Below are 21787 nucleotides of genomic sequence, written 5' to 3'. Positions count from 1 at the left end.
GTGATTACAGATGCCCAACCTGTGACCGAAGCTGTATATTAAGGATTGGCAGAGGGGAAAGATCTTCTCACAAGATGTAAAATGCCTTGGACTTTCAGAACAATCTTCATTTCATAGATTTGTCAATTCCGATGAAGCACCAATTAAATCTAAAAAGTTTTGTTTTGCATTAACCGGAAATGTTCACGGTTTTGTAATGGAAGTATTTTATTGTATACTAGTTTTTCTATAGAACACGTAGATCTGTATGTTATGATTTATATAACAAATAGCTACTTTGATTGTGTGAATTCAAAGGGAAAGATCTAGATCTGAGCCACAGAATAGTAGACACTAGATTGATAATCTTAATCCTATAGGCCGTGCCGTGAGTAGAATTGAGATCTTATAAATGACAGACGAAAGAGATGATAATTATGTCCTACTCATTTCATATTTCTGTCTTGCCATGCATCATGCATGTTTATTTAAGTCAAGTAAACTCTGCTAAGTCGTTGGTTTTCCTGGCTGGTTCATGCAACCTATTCCATGCTATAAAGGCATTAGGAAAAAAAGAAGCACTTTTACGAAATTGTCCTAGCATATAAAGTGTGCCTTTCTATTTGTTTCTTAATGGGTATTTTATTGTTTCTAGGGTGACTGTGGGAAGAGGTTTGCTGGTTTGATATGTAGTGTGAATGATGCAAGATATTATTACTAAAGTCTACTACATTTATTTAATTTCATCTCAAGATGATTTTATCTCCATTGTAATAACATTTATCTTTAGTAGAGTTTAAAAAGACGTCACTCAAGTTATGTCAATTTTTACAAGTTAAAATATAATAGACCTACAGAAGTTTAGTTGTCTACCAGCAGTTGGGTGCTACAATTCAACGACCGTCCACAACAGCCCCATACGTGAAGTATTAACATAGATGTCCATCAAATGTCACTTGGGTATCAACCCATCCGATCCCATTCTTGTTGTAACTATATTTGACCTGCTTTTTACAGAGCTTATTTACTCTGTCTGTGCGTTAAAAAGTTTGTACACGTAATTTCTCCGACACTTAATCTCGGATCAAGTTGAACTTTTGCCTAATTGTTTTTTTTTTTACCTGACAACACAAGAATGAAGAATCAATAAAAAAAAAACAACAGTTTGTAAATAATAATTATCGTTTATATAATTATAGCTTTAATATAGCGCTACTTTCATGCTTATAACATGCTCAGTGTGCTTTGGTTCAATCTCATTTGTGGACCTGTGGGGGGAGGGGGTATATAGGAGCTGGTTTTCCGTGTTCCCTTTAGGCGCTCAGTAAACACAACTCTGCCCGAGTCGGGTGTCGGCCCCCCTTCATAGGGGCCAAGACAAGCCAAGTTAAAGCGTTCTTAGCCTCTAGACCACGCTCCCCACTATTAACTATTGTTAATTGGAGACGCGGTGGCTGATTGGTATAGCGTTTGGCTTTCAAACCAAAGTCACGGGTTTGAATTTCGGTGGGGATCTTTAGGGCGCCTTTTAAAAAGTCCATTCTATTATTCAAGTAGACGCAGGTCTACCGTATCATAAGTCTGGCTTATTATTCAAATATTTAGGACATCCTCAGTGCCAGGAACTAACGAACGACATGAAGTCAACAGCTGCACGCGAGAGCAAAGACAAACAGAAGACTGTATCTTACAAACAGAAACAGCCAAGCGAGTCTCAGCGTTTTTCTACAAAGCAAAGCGTCAAGAAAAGCACCAAGTCGGAGATACCAAAAGCTGGTAACCTCATCATCAGTTGTTTCCTTAATATTAAATATATAGATAACAAAATAAATCAGTGATGCCCAAACTACGACCTGCGGGCCGTATCCTGTCCGTGCTATCCTGTTCCTTCCAACATTTTCCCACAGTGCATAAGAAGTGGCCTTACTGATGAATATGTTTGTTACTGACACCATCGGCGTTAATAATGTAGTGACCTATTTTTCCACTTTGATATTATTATGAGACAGCCTAATCTTGAGTCCCTTCGAGCCGTGTGATACAAAGGGTGATAAGCTTTCCCCACAAAGTTCGGTCATAAGCGACTTCCACAGCATCTTCCTAACTGGTGCCCATATATGTTAGGCCTTTTACAAGGTGCGACGCCATCTTAGACGGCCATTGTATTCGCTTTCTTTTAATTTTGTTTTTTTTTAGCTTCCATATTTTACTTTGGTCATGTGTTTCGTCTTGTCGAAGGATATCTTCCGCGAATCCGAGACTCCACTTGAAAGGGGCTCCCAAAAGAGTGTTTTTTTTTACATTAAATATTAAATATTACGAAAAATCCAGGGGCCCCTAAAGAGGTCAAGCTCACCCCCCGGGCCCCCAAATAATGGCGAATTCCAAGCTACGCCCCTGGGTAACATGATCTCGATATGTTCTTCCAAGGATCCTTCTCAGCATCGTTGCCCAAGATTCGCTAGCATACAAAAATGTTGCCCTGACCAAGGAGCCCACAGTTTGATTTTAGTTTCGAGGACTATGACGGTTGTCATAGGGTGCATAAATGATAAACTAACACTACATGTCACCCACTCAATTTACAAATTTTGTTCTCCTGTTTTTTTTTTTTTTTTCTTTTTTTTTTGTTTTTTTTTTGTTATTGTTTTTAGTTTCGTTTATTTTGCGGAAAAGTACAGATTTTAACTAAAGTTATAACGTATTTTTAAAGATAAAATTGTCAGTTATTGCCTAGCAACAACAGTGGGAGTTTAATCTATTTCAAATGTTGAGGCGAACAAATATATTCTCAAGCCTAAGTTATAAATGAGTTACTGCCTTTTGATTAAATTCAAAATATCTTTTCCAAATATTCAAAATATATGTATACAGACCGTTTAAATAGAGGCTAAACCTTGAACTCTTATAGGCTGTCACTTAATAGCAAGCTTTGTTGTTCAAAGACTAATCATTTAGAGATGATGTTGTATCTGCAGATGGCAAAGTGTCTGGTCCAAGCAAACAAGACCAAAAGCAAGAGGACATAATCAATGCTGAGGAGAACATTTTCGATCAGCCGACCCCTGAACTGTTAGAGTTGTCAGACTTCACCGAAGTCTCCGCTGAATCTGGCCAAAAAGGTTTCATAACGTAGAGATCTATATCTCGAACTTCGCTAAAAGTATAAAAAAAAATATTTATACCTCAGATCCCAGAGTGCAAGCGTCGTTGGGGCATCATCATTGACCCAGCGTTTGACTACGTAAATCAGATTTCTTAATCGTGGTTCTAAAACGCACTGTTTTGGCCTTTCGAGATTTCTTAATCGTGGTTCTAAAACACTTTGTTTCGGCCTTTCGAGATTTAGAGAAGAGATTCAGCATTAAGAACCAACTAACTCCTCCTTACATTTTTCGTTTCACGTTCTTTCAAGTGCAACTCATTTTACATTTTCGTGTAAAAACTTTTTCTAAAACAAGTCAGGCACCTCATTACTAAACCATTGGGAAAGGTGGTCAAATACCAATACAATAGAACGTCCTTTATCCGGACGTCAATTATTTGAAACGTCACATATCCGCTCTACCTTGTTACAGAGCTCACTCTGTCTTTCTGGTCAAACGTGTGTACACGTAATTTCTCTCACACCCAAATTCGGATCAAGCTGAAACTTTGCACAAATATTTCTTTTATCTGGACAACGCAAAAATTAATTAAAAAAAATTATATTAATTACTTTGTTTCGCACCTCGAAAAAGGGAAAGAAGTTGTACTTGACTGAAGTGGTGGTATAAGCTTTATAGGTCATAGTCTGAACACAAACCTGAAAAATAGGACAAGACTATAGAAACAGTGGCTAACTATACAATCTTCCAAGTTCATAATCTCTATACTAGTAGAGTGGTTACAGTGTTGGCTTGAGAAGCCAAGGGGTGGGGTAATAATCGGTGGCAAAGGTTGAAACTATCAAGTCACAGTTTTTGAAACATTATATTATCGCTACACCCACTCCCGAATAACTATTCTCTTTCGAGATAGCAACAGACATAAATGATTAAATTCTCTAAACCCATGCCCTCAGAATGTTATACATGTTGATTGTAATATCTGTATCGTGTATTACATTTTGAGGGAAACATTTTGGGGGAAATACTTATTGAGTGTAATACATGTTAAGTGTAATAGGCCACTGGCGGATCTGGGGGGGGGGTGCAGGTGTGGTACCGACGATACCACCTCGACCTTTCCTCCCCAACAGGTGAGGAGGGGGCAGTGAAATTGTTGTAGAGAAATCACACTATTCGTGTACAAAATCATTTACTTATCTTAATAGGTGATACTAGATAATATATATATATATATATATATATATATATATATATATATATATAGATATATAGATAGATAGATAGATAGATAGATAGATAGATAGATAGATAGATAGATAGATATAGATATAGATATGTTTTTTAGGTGCCAAACAGAAAGCATACCAACCTTCTAAATCTACAAAGAACAAGACCAAGGTCCCTATTAAAAGCAGAAATTTACTCTCGTCCAAAAAGTCAGAGAAAGCGAAAACAAAATATCAGAGAATCAACTTGGCAGCATCAAGAAAGCAAGAGTCATCCTCGGAGAACTCGTATGTCGCGGAGAAAAAAATGCATAGCACGAAAAATACGGAAGACTTTGTCGATACATCCGATCGCTTAAAGGAGTGGATCTCAAATCTGAACGTGGTGGCCAGTAAACATTCTGAGGAGAAAGGCGATCCCATTCCAAGCGTGTCATCTCATGGTCATCTCGTCCCACTACCGTTGGAGAGTCTCAAGTCTAAGGATGACGCCATGCACTTTCAGCCACTACCAGTCAGAGAGGTGGAGACGCAAACACTGGCAGACATACAGGCGAAAAAGAACAGGAAGCTGCTGAGGGATGAAAGGTTGAAATTAAAACTGGAAACTTTTAAACACAAATTCGACAGCTTGTTGGAAAAGCAATTCTCAAACGCCACAAAAATTTGGCGGCTGGCTAAGGAAATGCAGACTTTTACCGAAAACCACGCTTCTTCTTCTCAAAACAGTTGTGAATGTCCACATTCGACAAAAACAGGTTTTAACTTACCCCCCAATCCAAAGTTGAGTGATGATTATATGTTAAACACCACTCCGGGAATCGAGAACGGCTACGCCGACGGATTTGACAACCAGGATGCTCTCGACACAGACATGGGATCGAGTTCCACCAAAGCGTTGAGCTGGCTGGAGAGAGAGCTGCTTCACTGCGAACACATTGAACGCAATCGGAGGGATGTCCCGCAGCACGTCTGCAGCCACGCCCCTTGCATATATGGGAACGGATTCCTGCAGAAGAACGACTCCAGGCAGCCGACGCCGAGAGTCGCCTTCGTGGACGAATGTTCGGCTGACAGTCGGTGCTCGTCTCCTAAGCGAGCGCCTTTAAGAAAGCGATTGTCGCGCTTCAGACTCTCTTTGCACGTGAAGAAACTCTCGCTAAAAAAACAAAGCAAAATCCTGACAGGAAAAAAGAAAAGCACAAAGGCCCAATACATTGTCCTATTTCTTTTGGTATTCACACAGTTTTGGGTGCAAATCTGTTACAGTTAATTATAAACTTTTTTTCCTGCAAAGCATGTCAAGCAGTTAAAAAAAAATTCCTATAGCCCTTGTTGACTCATCGCAATTAGACTTTAAAAAAAACAACAACATTGGTTTTTTTGTTTATCGTACGTTTTTATAGAATTTCTTGTTTAGTTATACCACTGAAAGACAACATACAACTGTCATATTTAACAAACAACTCGAATATACTGATTATTCACATACATTGATTTTCTTTTTGATATATTTATATTTGTATGTATTCTAAAGTGCAATGTACTGATCTCAACTTTTGTTGCATTTCATGTTTCTAGCATCCTCAGTGCATTCTGGGCCAATCTCTTTTGTGAAGGGAGGAGGGGGGTTCGGGGAGAAGGTTTCCGTGCTGCCTTTAGGCGCTCAGCACACACAACTCTGCTCGAAACGGCATTCGAACTCAAGCTCACTGTACACTACAGTGAAAAGATGCCAGATTAGGATGAGATAGCAGATCAGTGTGACACCGTAACATATAAAGAGAAGAGAGAAGCAAGACCATCGAGTATTGCCCAATGTTGCAATGTTTGTCCGAGTTTGCTTTATAAAGAATTATGGTTCATTTTTATATCAAATGAATCCCACTAAGCTTACAGGTAGATTTAGCAGTAGAGGACCAGACGAATATCGTGAAGTTGCTTAAGAGCCAACATTGGTGTCCACTTTGATCCTTTAACATAGTTATCACTTAGATAAATAAAACAAATCTAAATTTGTCATATCAAAAATCAGAAATTGAAGTGGATAGGTTTTGTAAACATTATTACATAAATCAAATCACAATCATTTACTATAGTAAGCACATCATGGGCTGCACAAATCTTTTAAATCACTGACAAGAGAAATCGAAAAAGTGAAGTTTAAATTATGTCTTTTTACAATACCTCTGTTCAAGTCACAACTTCATGGAGGAACTTAGAACCTGGACACGGATCTCAAAATCGGCTCTAACGGTTTTCCTAGACACTAATCACTTGATGTAAATCGCTAAGAAAAGAAAGACTAGCTCGTTGGACAGACTTGGAAATCTCTAGTAGTTTGGCCGTTATCATTTTAAATAAAAAGAAATAAATTTAAATTTGCCTAACTATAAAAAAATGAAACAAAGCATTAGGGTTTATTAAAAGAAATTTCTATAAATCAAATATGTACATACAACTGAAATGTTATTTAACCTTGGTTAGGCCAATAATAGAATATGCATCCTCTGTTTGTGACCCCCCCAACTCAAGAAAACATTAAGAAACTGGAACAGACACAAAATAGAGCAGTGAGATTCATAACAAACGAATATTCCCACTTGACTAGAGTAACACCTTTAGTTAAATCACTCAATTTAGAAAGCCTTCAGGATGGAAGACCTAAAAGTAAAATAGCAATTATACATAAAACACTGAACCATAATCTTTAAATACAAAAACAATATTTAATAAAATACTCAGAAAGACACAAAGATAAAGGCACATTCCTCGTCCCATATGCTAGGACAAATTTGTACAAATACTCCTTCTTCCCTAGTGCTATTAGAGCATGGAATGGGTTGCCTGAGCTAGCCAGGAAAACCAGTGACTTGGCAGGATTTAAGTCATTGGTTAATATGCATGACTGAATGCATGACGCGTAGGACGTAATCATCTTCTTTTTTGAAGTAACGTCTGTATTATATAAGATAAGATAAATATAACTAGGTCTCAATCTAGAGCCAACATCGGTTTTGAAAGGACTATCGTATTCGGGAATTTCCGAAAATAAGGCATTATTGATATTAGAGATGATAAGAGTTTAATAAATTAATGTTACAGAGAACTCTATGGAAAGTTGATAGGTGGTAACAAAGGTAACTCCTGAAAACTTTTAAAGATTAGCTTAGGCGCCATCTTGCATGAACTTACATAGAAGAGAGAAACATAGATGCAGGCAGCTTACGAACAAGGAAGTTGGAGTTTTGAAAAAATAAAAAATTAAAATTGCCCTATCAAATAGTAAAAGCGCCAATCCAGACATTTTGTGAGCATATCAAGCTTACAAATTTTGAATTAAATCCTAGAAATCTAAAACTTATAAAAAAATATTTCGCAAGTGCAGGGACGGAACGACGCGTAGGCGACGAGAGAAACCACCCACGGCCACGAGGTTTGTGGGGCCTAGCTCAGAGACATGAAGAGTACCAAATAGCAATGAAGGCAAGCTTCAGGCATTAACCAACAAAATCTGACGACATATAATGGGTGCTAAATCGCCAAAAAGTTAACTGCAATCTGTTGGAAGTAGACCAGCAAACACCAATAGAGCAGGAAATCACGTGATGCAAATGGAACTTTATTGGGCAGACCATGTTGGAGGAAAAGGGAAAATGTTTCAAAGCAGGCTCGGAACCCACATGGGAAGATAAAGGCTGTAAGACCAGAGTAAACATGAAAGAGAGCAACATAAATACAAGAAAAGAAAGCAAGTTTTAAATAGTAGGCACACACACACACAGTGTCAGACACACACACACAACGCAATAACCCACCAACACACAATCATGGCAGACATTACAATTCTTTCACTTAACATTCGAAGTCTGAAAAATAAACAAAAATTCATAGTTCACTCAACTAAAACACGCAAACCGGACTTTATTTTCCTACAGGAATCCAATATCAATTCAATTTTCACAAAAACACACATACACCTTAGTTACAAACAAACCCATTTAAATATATAATCATGGAGGACATCACGGTTTTGTCTCTCAACATTCACGGACTCACAAACAAACAAAAATATGTAGTTCACTTATCAAGAAAGTACAAACCAGACTTTACTTTTTTACAAGAGACAAATTTAGGTACAGAACACAAAGCACACACATACACAACAGATATGGGTTTTAAGGAAGGGTGTTTTAGTTATGGTAGCAGATCCAGGGGGGTAGCCATTTTTCAGGTGTCAGATAGGTTTAAAATAGTCCACAAGTATAGTGACAATAAAGGGAGAGTAGTCATCATAAAGGTAGAAACAAGAAATGAAACATTTACACTGGCTAACATCTATGCACCAGCGAAAAAAACAGAAAAACGGGAATTTTTTGAATATTTGTGTGAAAAATTACACGACACATACAGAGGGGATAGTTTAATTTTAGGAGGGGATTTTAATTACATCACGTCCACACTAGACAAGCAGTACACAACAGCGGTGAATCTTCCTTCACAGAGGTACACTACCATTAATAATTTCTTGAAAGACATTGAGAGTGAATTCAAATTACTTGATTCGTATAGGAGTGTAAATCCCACAGGTCAGGACACTACTTCGGTGAATAAAGCTTATCCCGTAACTTCCAGACTAGACAGAATTTACGTACCAACGGAGTACCATATAAGTAAGGTAGCTCATTTGGAAGAGTCTCTGGAATATTCAGACCATAAGGCAATAATAGTTACGATAAGTAAGGAAAGTAAAAAAAAAGAATAGGAAAACTAGTCATTGGAAATTTAATAATTCTCTTCTAGAAATACCTCTTTTTATAGAATTAATCTCAAACACATTCAAGTCTTGCTTACAAGATACAAACAATCCAAATTTTAACCTAACAACAACATGGTCACTGGTAAAAAATTCAATAAAACAACAATGTCACGTCATATCAACACTAGTACAGACACGTAGAAAACAAGAACTAGAGAAACTGAAGCACACACTATTACACGCTGAAGACGAAATAGATAGAACTCAAGCCTCATTAAAGTTGGAAGAATTAAATAACTACATCTACAAAGGAGCAGAAGTTAGATGTAGGAACTATTGAAGTCAAGAAGGCCGAAACAAACTTTTCTTGTCGATTGAACAAAATGTTCAGTCTAGTAAATGCATAACAAGTGTTCTTGATAGACATGGCTCCAAAGTTGAAGACGAAGACAAAATTAAAGTCATTTAGTCATAAGTCATTTTACAAATATCTACCAGATGGAACCTATAAACAAGGAGGCTCAAGAATGTTTTCTAAAATATTGTAAACAGTTGAAGCAGACCGACGAAGAACTTTTGGGGACTCCATTTACTCTAGACGAACTCCAAACAGCACTAGACTCGACACAAAACAATAAATCTCCCGGACCGGACGGTCTGACATTTGAATTCTATAAGACTTTTTTTCCTTTAATAAGCCATCTACTACTGCGACTGTATAGTGACGCGTTTAAAACAGGACAACTTCCAAAAAGTTTCAACGAAGCATATATTACACTATTAGCCAAAAAAACAACAGATAACAGTTCTCCAAGTGACTACAGGCCCATCTCACTACTCAATACAGACTATAAACTGCTGACAAAAATGATTTTTAAACGACTTAAACCCTTCATTCCCCAACTCGTAGGACAAGACCAATACTGCACCCACCCCGACAGGAGTATTGATGGAATGACACATTTCATTCGAGATTTTATCATGTACAGTCATGAAAAAAACTCTAGCGTTTCCTTGTTATCTGTAGATCAAGAGAAAGCTTTTGATAGAGTCAGCCATAATTATCTCTTTAAAGTATTAGAAAAATGTAAAATCAGCTCTTTTTTAACAAAATTTATTAAACTAATTTACGCCAATGCTAACAGTAGACTAATAATCAACCATTCTTTAAGCCAATCCTTTCCAATTCAAAGATCTGTTAGACAGGGCTGTCCCTTATCCCCATTTTTATACATCCTTTGTCTAGAACCCTTTCTAGAATCTATTAGGTCAGATCCATTTATCAAAGGAACAAAAATCCCGGGACCCATCCCGGTAGTCAAAGTTAAGGCTTATGCCGAAGACACAACATTTTTTCCCTCCTCTGAAAATGATATTAATAACATAGTTGAAAAGTTAACAATTTTTGGCCATGCCAGTGGTTCTAAAATTAATATAAATAAATCCTCAATAATGGGTGTAGGGAAGTGGACATTTAAGGAAAAATATTCTTTCAAACTTGTAAATAAAATCAAAATATGTGGTATAGAATACAATAGTAACCCTTTTTTCTTCTGTGAAGATCAGTGGAAAAATATTATTATTAAGGCATCCAATATAGTTAACATGTACAAGCACACAGGTTCTACTATTTTTGGTAGAGCCATCCTTATAAACAATTTGGTCATCCCAAAGATAGTCTATTTAGCCAATATTATAGAACCCCCTACAAAATACATATTTCAATTAAATAACATAATTAGAAGTTTCATCTTCAAAAACACACTTAAAAACATCAAACATACTACAATCATTCAAAACAAAGAGGATGGGGGAATCAATTTACAAGACATCAAAACTAAAATATGTGCACTCAGATTAAAATTCATAGGTCAAGTAGTTAAGAATCCAAATGATTTCCCCCTTACAATATACTATTATGGTTTGAGATTAAGCAATTTAATTCCAATACAAAACAACACTCCACACTATTTTGGCACAAACTTACATCCTTTTTACAGATCCATCTCAAGAACTCTTTCTGGCAATGAACCTTTAATACACAATAAATATAAAGAAATATACACAACATTAAAAAAACAGTTACAAGAAAATTTAGCTATTAGGATTAAATGGGAAAAAGATTTAAATATAACAGATTTTAAAGACACTTTTACTAACCTTCATAACAAACACATTGCAACAAAAGCTAAAGAAATATCTTACAGACTTATCTTTGGGATGACTCCATTTTCAAAGAAAAAACCTGGTGTAAAATATTGTAAACTTTGTCAATCTGTTAATGGTGACAATGAAAAGCATTTATATCTAGAATGTTCTTTATTTAGTATTGTTAGAAATACTGTAAGAGATTTATTAGAAGGAAATTGTCAAACCAATGTGAATATTAATTTATCTATTCTCTTAAATAAGTTACCTAAAACTAAATACAAGATGATACATAATTTTAACTTAATAATTGTATCAGAATACAGAAACTTAGTATGGAACAGTAGACTTAAAGCTATGTACCATAATGCCAATTTGAACCCTAATGATTTAGATATAATATATAGAAATATAGTTGATTTAAAAATTGAACACTATAAAGGCTAACCCCAAATGTAATTTTACATCGACCCATTGTATGTACATATTTTATATATTAACCAAGGAATCCTTTATTTTCTATCAATGAATTGGTAGATTCCATTTGTATCTTTTTTTTTTTTTTTTTTGACATTTTAAATGTATCTATTGCATATCTTAGAATATACAAATCAAATTGAGGCACATATATAAACAGTATTTTATACTATAAGCAATCATGGATCACATGGATGATGACATAAAAAAAACATTTATGTCTTATAAATATATAAACACTCATTCCAATCATTCTATTTATTACTCAGTCTCAATGTATACCATGCTCAATGCAAATTTTAAAGTAAGAAATAAATATTGAAGCCTCACAATGGCTTATTCACCAACAAAAATGTAGGTCATGATGAAATGCATGATAACAAAAAAAATTAAAAAATTATAAAGATAGTTGAAGTTTCTTTTAGTTGGCAATGGTATTACGGGCAGTACACAGCTTTCAGAAAGCAGCAAAATGTGCTTCTATAAAGTCATTTTGGTAACATTGATTTCATTACAAGATTGAAAAGTTCTCTTACTGGTATTTATAATGTTAACTGTAAGTACATCTTTGGAAGACGTGTTGTAAACTGTAAGGTGTTAAGTAATCAACATTGCAAAATAAAAAAAATATTCATTAAGATTCAACTTGTACGGTATTAATATTCAATTAAATTTTAATGTTCAATAGGTGTATTATGTTTATATGAGCCTAACATAAATTCTAATGCTCTGATAATTTCAGTTGTGATAAAAACAATTTTCTTATAGATGAAAGCAATGTTTCTTTCAACTGATTATTTTACCAAAGTCTGAATCAACAATGGAAATCAATATGTACACCTTTGTTTAAAAAAAAATGATATAGTTACACAAAATAATGCTTTTAAAAATAGTTTTCATACCACAACAGCACCCCCTTTTTCTACTTTATTGATATAGATGACAAAGCCTTGTAAGAGAACATGTTTTGACTGTAAAGCATTTGAACAGCAAACAAATTTAATGCCTTTCATGTATTGAGCTTCTTGGATGCTAAAATATTTAAAAATTGATGTAGCCTATTACACTAATATTATCCTTAGAAAAATATACAATCCAAGGGGAACATGGCAATATTTCAGTTGGTACAATGGCTTGGATGGCTGCCTGGTCGTGAGGTTTGCGCGCTGGACTGTCGTTCGGATTTATCGATGGTTGAGGGTTCAAATCCTGCCCGCTCCCATCCCTGCGGGAGGTTTGGACTAGGAAGTAAACTATCTTCAACTCTGAAGGAACATCCGAAACATGTAAAACAAACAAACAACATTATTGATATTTCAAACACAAGTTTCCTTTATTAAATATGCCTACGCGGGACTGTGGAGTTATTTTTCTTTTTTTGTTCTGACAATAATTTCTCTGTATACAATTTATTTTTGTAGGTAGATATTAATATTACATTTTTTATGAAATGCTAGCTAACATTATGTACTTTGCTCTGAAAATATCATTGCAAGAAACAATTGTAATAAAACAATACTGCATGTGGAGTTCTATTATTTCAATAATGTGTATTGAATTGTATTATTTCAATATAAATACCACAGTTCAACAAAACGATCTCTATTACAGGCTGAAATCTAAACAATAATATACTGAGATTGTACATATATGGGAAGTGTGTATAAACAATTAAGATGGCCATTAGAAATCAGAAAGTACATTCATACAAATCCTAGTTTTCACATTTTACATTAATGTCTATTTTGTTATCCTAGAGGTCTTTTCTTTAAACTACTATTAGTACTATTAGATTTTTCAGAAGTCTTCTCTTTCTCTAAAGTCAAATTATCTACACATCTCTGCAGTTCTCTGATCTGATTTTCTTGAACCTCTGTTATACTAAACAATTGTTCCAGTTTTAAATTGATAGTTTCTTTTTCTTGTCTGAGACTTTCCTCTTTGGCTGCTTCTTTCCTAGCACCCCTTGTATATTCTGCTACAACAACAAGACAAGCCATTCCAAATACAATGAATTCACCAAGCATCTCACCACCAAGCTCAATAGCATCTTTGTCTGTTATTCTTTGAAAATTCTTAGGTTTCCCTAATCCCATGAGTCGAAGTTGTATGTTTACCTCACACCAGTGATAAAACTGAGCGGGTGGCATGCAAATATATTTTCTGAAAAAATGGATGAGTTTTGGCCCTTCTTTTAATAGCATTTGCAATAGGTTTACTAATTTGCCTAATCGCAAGATATCCTAGTTTTATGAATGGAAAAGGTGCCATTTCATTCTTCAGGTCACATTAAATTTCGTTTCACCATCTCAGGTTGAGTGATTCGTGTGTATCATAAATTATCAATTTACAAAGTCTTGTTAAACAATGAAGAAAATAAGTTTGAATGTATGGGTATGTGGTTTTGTATAAGTAATAACTATTAAAAATTTGCATGTGTATGTATTTAATACATCATTTATTTGCTTTAAAATTATAATTACTAAAAACTACCTATAAACTATTTATTAATTTCTTTTTTTAACAAGAGAGACAATTACGACTGGAAGATGCAAGGCGGAAATTTCTTTTGGTTACATCCCTTGACCAAATTAATAAATCTTCAAGACAACCCAAACAGGACAGGATTTCATGAAAATGGACCAAATGGACTACTAAATTGTTGAAAAAAAAAACAGAAACGGAAAAAAAAACAACAACACTATTACAATAAATAATAATAATAATAATAAATCTAATCTTAAAATGAGTTACATGCCAAAATGAAATAATTTTTTAAGCTCTTCATACACATACTTACTTTGTGCTCTGTACTTAAATAGAAACCAATTTGCTTCATTATTTGTACATTTTTGTAACTCTAGTAGACCCCTGAAAGTTTCTAATGATATAGGATGGAGGTCCTTTGTCTTAGGTTCTTAAGGGAAAAATTGTTGCAAAAATAAATATAAATATAAATGAATGCTAATAACTCATAAGTCTTTAAAAAAAATAATAAAAATATAGTTTGGCAATACTCATTTTAAGGAACACCTTCAAAATTTTTGTGAATGTTTTTTTTCACCAATTTCTGGACATTTGCTGTCAACATTTTATGGACCGTTGCTGTCACCTTTTTCTGGACCTTTGCTGTCTTCATTTTATTGGAACTCTGCTGTCATCATTTTCTGGACCCATGCTTGTGACCATTTTATGGATTTTTGCTGCAGCCTACTCCGCGATCATACTCAAAATACTGGAATATGACTTTGATAAAAATGTTTTTTTTTTTTTTTTTTTTTTTTTTTTTTATGAAATTTTCCTTGTGTTAATTATTAATTTAGAATGATGTTTTTGTGTTTTTTCTTTGAAAAAAAAAAAGCCCAATAAAGAGGCCTAAAGCCCAAAAAAGAGGCAACGCCCAAAAAGAGGCAAAGAAAAGAGGCAAAAGCCCAAGGATTCCTAGGATGTACTAAGCTAGACAACTGAAGTCAAAAGCTAAAAAGCTGAGTTTTTAAAAAAAAAAAAAAAAAAAAAAAAAATTAATCCTTTAGCTCACGTGGTTAGGGAAAATAATATTAGATTACAAAGCAAACACCAAAATATATAAAAAGGTATATTTTTAAATATTACTGTTGAAAGGAGATTCGTAGTTCAGAGTGTCCTCTCCATATGTATTGTAACATTTTTGGTTAATAAGAAAAGAAATGATGTAGCTTTGCCAACGATTAGCTTCATCTAAGCTTAACCTTATTTTATAGAAGATATCCATAGAAGTGTAGCAAAAAATGCATTCCTTCCTAGTCAGTGGCGTAGAAAGATGCTTATGGTTCGAAAGTTTCTCTAGGCAGAGCATATATCCTGCATTAGGAACGACCTTGCGCAAGGGTAATATTTTCATTAAGATGAAAGTTGATAGCGTAACAAAGGTGACTCCCGAAAACGCTTCAAGAACAGCTTAGGCGTCATCTTGTTTGAACTCACATAGAAGAGAGAAACACCAATAGAGCAGGAAATCACGTGATGCAAATGGAACTTTATTGGGCAGACCATGTTGGAGGAAAAGGGAAAATGTTTCAAAGCAGGCTCGGAACCCACATGGGAAGATAAAGGCTGTAAGACCAGAGTAAACGTGGAAGAGAGCAACATAAATACAAGAAAAGAAAGCAAGTTGGAAAGGACCCGTGAGACATTGCCAGTGAACAGTGTACGAGGGCGAAGTACTGATGCGGCCTATGCTTCTCTAAAACTCTAAAGGGATAAATCAAGTTAATGTATGAAATAGATGTTGGTGTTTGTGTTTGTTTTTTTCTATTACACGATACATACAGTCATACTTAATGATTTCCATTCGCTTTAACATAAAATATCAGTTCAGAATTTATCACATCTTTGGTATGTGATGTTATCGCATGTCACAACGTGCCTTTCTGTACACTCCATTTAAGTCAATGTTCTTGAACAGTGAAGCCCGCCCTAATTCAACCTGCGGGCCATTTTTATTTCCGACACTCGTGTCATGGTCCATATAAACAAAAAGTTACAGAAACGAAATGAAATTGACCTAAAATTATTTGATTACAAGCGCGTGGATCTAGTACTTACATTAATGAATGGGATATTTTACATTCAACTTTTTATTACGCTCGAGAAAATGGCTTCATTTCTCTACTTAAAAAATGAACAACATTTTAGCTAGCTATACCACCGACTCATTTTCTTGTCTAGTTTAACAATTTATTATTTGCTGTTCAAATAAAAATTGCCGTCATATTTGTTGTATAATGCCGTTTATATTATGATCTATTTTTTTTAAAGAACTGCTTTGATCATATTGTTAGACAAGAGTCGCTGTTAAAATCATCAATGTAGATACAGAAGTAATAAAATTACAAAGAAAGCTAGATGAACATTTTGATGTAATAAGTCTTCTTTTCTCTTCTTATTAAGCTAAGAATTTATATATTTATTCAGACAAAATTATATTTTTTTTTAGGTTATCGTAGTGCAGATTCTCATTTTTAACAGACAAAAAAGAAAAAAAAAAACTAATTTTTAAAAATGCACCTTTGAGACTTTGTACCATGTACCATTGGCTCAACTAGCAAACAATCAACGTAAATACCACAGAAACATTGTAAATTTTACAAATTGATGTTATATAAACATACTTTTAATTAAATTTTCTTTTTAAAAGATAAATCTAGAACTGTTTTCTTTACTTTTTTTTCAAAATATTACTTCAATATTTCTTTAAAATGCTGAAATTTATAAAAATTAAAACATTAGATTTGATTTAAAACAGTTTAGTAAAAGAAAAGTTAATGTTTATATAGTTGACTTTTAAAATTGAAAAACTAGTAATTTTTATATAATTTAAAAATATATGACATCTTTTTCCAACAGTTATTTGCCTTTGAAGATGATCTTTCGGTAGATTATTTTCATAGTACAATGATATAGAGAACTCTTTGGACAGTTTAATAGCAAAATTTTGCATTTTTTGTCCAAAAAAATTATATTTAAACTAAGTAGACAATTTAACGTAGCATATATAAAAATTTTTTTTAAGATTTCATATTATAAAAAATTAAAATAAACAAATTATATAATATTTATGTATTTAAAACACTCAAATAAAATGTTTAAACTTATACTTTTTGAATAAAAACCAATTTGTAAACGTATATCTATTTTATAAATTGTTTAAGAAATTGCACTAAACAGGTGTGGGGAATTTACAAAAATGAAAACTATTCCTCATCATTTAGCTCACGTGGTTAGGGAAAATAATATTAGATTACAAAGCAAACACCAAAATATATAAAAAGGTATGCTTTTAAATATTACTGTTGAAAGGAGATTCGTAGCTCAGAGTGTTCTCTCCATATGTATTGTAACATTTTTGGTTAATAAGAAAAGAAATGATGTAGCTTTGCCAACGATTAGCCTCATATAAGCTTAACCCTATTTTATAGAAGATATCCATAGAAGTGTTGCAAAAATGCATTCCTTCTTAGTCAGTGGCGTAGAAAGATGCTTATGGTTCGAAAGTTTCTCTAGGCAGGGCATATATCCTGCATTAGGAACGACCTTGCGCAAGGGTAATAACTTCATTAAGATGAAAGTTGATAGCGTAACAAAGGTGACTCCCGAAAACGCTTCAAGAACAGCTTAGGCGTCATCTTGTTTGAACTCACATAGAAGAGAGAAACACCAATAGAGCAGGCAGCTTACGAACAAGGCAGTTGAAGATTTTTTTGAAATTAACCTCACCCTAATAAATTGTAGTAGCGTCCATTCTGACATTTTGTGAGCATATCGTGTCGCGGGCCATATGAACGAAAGGTTATAGAACTGAAATGAAATTGGCCAGAAACTATTTGATTGGAAGCCCGTGGATCCAATACTTAAATTTATTAATGGGATATTTTACGTTCATCTTTTTTTTTAATACGTGCCTGAAAATAGATTCATTTCTCAACTTTAAAAATGAACAACTTTGTAGCTAGCTTTTTCTTTTTTTGGTAAATTGTCCCATCGAGCATCCAATCCTTTGGCATAGTTTAACTTTTTTTTTCATTGTTCAAATAAAAAATGCCGTTATATTTGTTATAGGTTATAATGTCGTTTATATATTCATCTTTTTTTTTAAAGAACTGTTTGAACATATTGTTAGACAAGACTAGCTGTCGAAATCATCATTCAAGATACAGAAGTAATAAATGTACAATGAAAGATAGATGAACATCTTTTGGTAATAGGTCTGTCTTTCTCTTCATTTTTAGCTATGAATATATAATTTATCAGACAAAATAATTATTTTTAGGTTATCGTAGTACAGGTTCTTATTTTTAAACACTAAAAAAAGGAAATAAAAAAAAGGTTATTTTAAAAAATGCGTCCATGAGGTTTTGAAGCAGGTACCTTTGGCACTATAATCAAACATTCAACGTATAATACCACAGAATCGATGTAAATATTATAAATTGAGGTTATATAAACATACTTTTAATTAAATTTTCTTTTCAAAAGATAAATCCCCGTAGTCAAAATTAAAGCTTATGCCGACGATACCACACTTTTCCCCACCTCAGAAAAAGAGCTAAAATTATAGAGAATTGAGGACTTCTGTGTGTGTATTTAATGGATATCTGCTATTAGGGTTTTGGTTTATAATGTTTGTATCTATTTGATTGGCTCTGTCGTAAAAGGCCAATAACTGCATAATTTATTAAAAATTAACACTGTCTTATCTTTCTTTTTGAATTCAATAAAATAATTCCTTTGTGGGATTACTATTTCTAATAGAGTAGTTTTTCAGGGTTGCTCTAATATATACATATATTTAGATGAGCTCTTATGGAAAATATGTGTAGAAAAAATATGATCAATGCTTTCTGAGAAATAGACTCGAGGAAAATTGTTTGCAGTATTTCATTATTAAATAATTAAGCACTAATTTATAAAACCAATTTATAAAGGTAAGAACTTTTTGTAAAACTTGGCGGTGGTTATTGTAAACTGACACGGTAACCACCAATGACATATTTGGAAATAGACACACTTGTTCTTGGTGTTTATATTACACATCTGTACTGAAAATATTCACGTCTATGCTGAGACTATACACATCTGTACTGAAAATATTCACGTCTATGCTGAGACTATACACATCTGTGTTACTACATGGAAAAACACTGCAAGGCTGGTACGAACTTTCCTGAGAGCAAAAGAAACGAAGCTGCATCAGTCAAGAGAAAGAAAAAGAAAGCTGCCTTATCAGATAGCCCTAGGAAAGACGCATATATTCATGCTCGAACTATGGCAAATTCTGCCGCTCCAGAATAGGCTTCATCAGTCACTCCAGATTCTGCCCCGTCTCAAGACAAAACCATAGCCAGTGACTCATCTGGGCACATCCAGTGTCTTTCGAGACAAAAGGAGCCATAAATGTAAAAACTTGATTTTAAAGACGTTGGTACACTTTCGTTCTTAACTGAAACCTCCAGGATGCCTTCTTATGAAAGATTAACAAGAGACCCGTTCATAACAAACTTTTTCTTGATGTTTATATTAATCTGTGCTGAGACTGTTGGTCTGTTCGGTATAATTGGAAAAATATTCAACATCTGCAACTTCTTTAATCAGGGGATAGACAACAGTGTCACCGTCACGCACTAGCGGATCCAGAACTTTGGAGTGGGGGGGCGATTTTTTTCCAAACCCTAACCCTATGCATAAACGTGTGTACAGAACACACACACACATACACACACACACATATATATATATATATATATATATATATATGAGAATTTTAAAAAGGAGCCTTTCGCAACCTTCGGCGAAAAAGTGGGGCAACGCTAAAAGGTTCCCTAGTGGGGTTTGGGGCAAAGCCCCGACGACAAAAGCGTTTTCTTGCATTCTTCATCAATGAAGTTCGGGGCGAAGCCCCGACGACAAAAGCATTTTCTTGTATTCACAAGACATCTAAAGCTTATTATTCATCAATGGAGTTCGGGGCGAAGCCCCGACGACAAAAGCGTTTTCTTGCATTCTTCACTGCAGAAACGCATTTTCCTGACATATACAGCTCATTATTCATCAATGGAGTTCGGGGCGAAGCCCGAAAGGACAAAAGCGTTTTCTTACATTCTTCACTGCAGAAACGCATTTTCCTGACATCTACAGCTCATTATTCATCAATGGAGATCGGGGCGAAGCCCCGACGCCAAAAGCGTTTTCTGGCATTTTTCACTGCAGAAACGCATTCTCCTGACCTAAAGCTCATTATTCATACTATTAAAAAAAAAGGACCATTTGAATAATATTGTACTTGAAAGATATTCTAATATGAATTTATAGGCCCTTAATACATTGCAAATAAAACCGATTTGTTCCTTGAAAAGATAAGATACCCCACATATTTAGATTTTTGCTTTAAGGATCGCCGCCGAAAAAAAATTATTCGATAAATAATATTCAATAACATTGTAGTATATGTTGTGAGTTATAGTCCCAAATTTATTTAACTAGAAAAATATCCGATTGAGTAAAGGTTTGGAAAAGGCGACTATAAATGTATCATTTTCGGTTTAGAACTCATCTCAATCATGATTCTTATACTGAAAAATTTCGTTTGAATTCTAACTTTTCCAAAGCAAAGTCTTTCTTAAAATAATTATGATAAATTCATGTGAAATTACATAAACTCTGGAAATGGGAGGGGCGGTAGAATGAAAACGATTAATCCTCGCTCCTTTAATAATTTCTGCTAAAGATTGCATTTGGCATTAAAGAATTAAAAAAAAAAGTAGGGCGACTCGATATAAGAATTTAATTTATAGTATATATAAATTATATTAGTGACAGATTTTTTACATTTAGTAATTTCTAAACTATAATACTAAAAGAAAAAGTATTGGTTTTTCCGATGGGGGAAATGTAATTGCATATATCGCCCTTCCCACCTGGTGCAACCTTTTTTCATTTAAATTTACTAATGATAAAATTTGAGATTAGAGTATGGTACGACATAATATACAATTGGTTCACATATCAATACGTAGTTTATATTATATAGATATTCAACTAATTTTGTTTACATACTATGATTCTCCATAAAAATAGGACCGCCCCCCCCCTCTCAGAGGGCTAGAGTGGGAAGGGCAGTACCTGCAATCGCCCTCCCCCCAACCCCACCGAATCGACCAAGATACCAGAAAGGGAGCGACATAATATACAATTTATAGATTAATTCAACTAATTTTGTTCACAAACTATGATTTCTCCATAAAAGTAGGACCGCCCCCCCTCAAATGGTTTAAGTGGGAAGGGCAGTAGAGGTATTCGCCCCCCCCCCACCCCCAAACGGTAAACAGGGAACGACATAATATAAAGATCGTTAAAATATCAATAACAAGTTTTAATCACATAGATATTTAATTGATTCTGTTAGCAAGCTGTGATTTCTACAAATAAATTGGACCGCCCCCCCCCACTCGAAAGTGTATGGGGGGGGGGGCGGGATTGATACCATTGCCCCCTCCCGACCCCACCAAATCGGTCAACATACTAGAGGAGGGGGCGAAATAATAAAAAAATAG

At 34.4% G+C, this 21787-nt stretch overlaps 2 protein-coding genes across 2 annotated transcripts; one reads left to right on the top strand and one right to left on the bottom strand.

Annotated features, from left to right (window-relative positions):
* The first annotated feature begins 172 nt into the window (after window positions 1-172).
* LOC106073005 (uncharacterized) lies at window positions 173-5784 on the top strand. Its single transcript, XM_056013418.1, has 4 exons — window positions 173-367; window positions 1585-1755; window positions 2958-3101; window positions 4435-5784. Exons 2-4 carry the CDS (start codon window positions 1617-1619, stop codon window positions 5586-5588), a joined length of 1437 nt encoding a protein of 478 aa, XP_055869393.1. The 5' UTR covers window positions 173-367; window positions 1585-1616; the 3' UTR covers window positions 5589-5784.
* A 7243-nt stretch (window positions 5785-13027) lies between these two features.
* On the bottom strand, window positions 13028-14028 carry LOC129923249 (putative OPA3-like protein CG13603). The gene is given in 2 exon segments (XM_056013433.1): window positions 13028-13870; window positions 13872-14028. Coding segments are annotated over 2 exon segments (522 nt in total). The 5' UTR covers window positions 13971-14028; the 3' UTR covers window positions 13028-13447.
* Window positions 14029-21787: the final 7759 nt, after the last annotated feature.

The sequence above is a fragment of the Biomphalaria glabrata genome, chromosome 16 (genome assembly GCF_947242115.1).
Source record: "Biomphalaria glabrata chromosome 16, xgBioGlab47.1, whole genome shotgun sequence".
Taxonomy (NCBI): domain Eukaryota; kingdom Metazoa; phylum Mollusca; class Gastropoda; family Planorbidae; genus Biomphalaria; species Biomphalaria glabrata.
This window is presented reverse-complemented; position numbering and strand designations above follow the sequence as displayed.

Bases quoted from the DNA above. Each gene is read 5' to 3' on its own strand.
- LOC106073005 (XM_056013418.1), top strand. From the start codon at position 1,617: ATGAAGTCAACAGCTGCACGCGAGAGCAAAGACAAACAGAAGACTGTA. The intron at 1,756-2,957 runs GTAACCTCATCA...TTGTATCTGCAG, and splicing joins GTCGGAGATACCAAAAGCTG to ATGGCAAAGTGTCTGGTCCA. The intron at 3,102-4,434 runs GTTTCATAACGT...TATGTTTTTTAG, and splicing joins CGCTGAATCTGGCCAAAAAG to GTGCCAAACAGAAAGCATAC.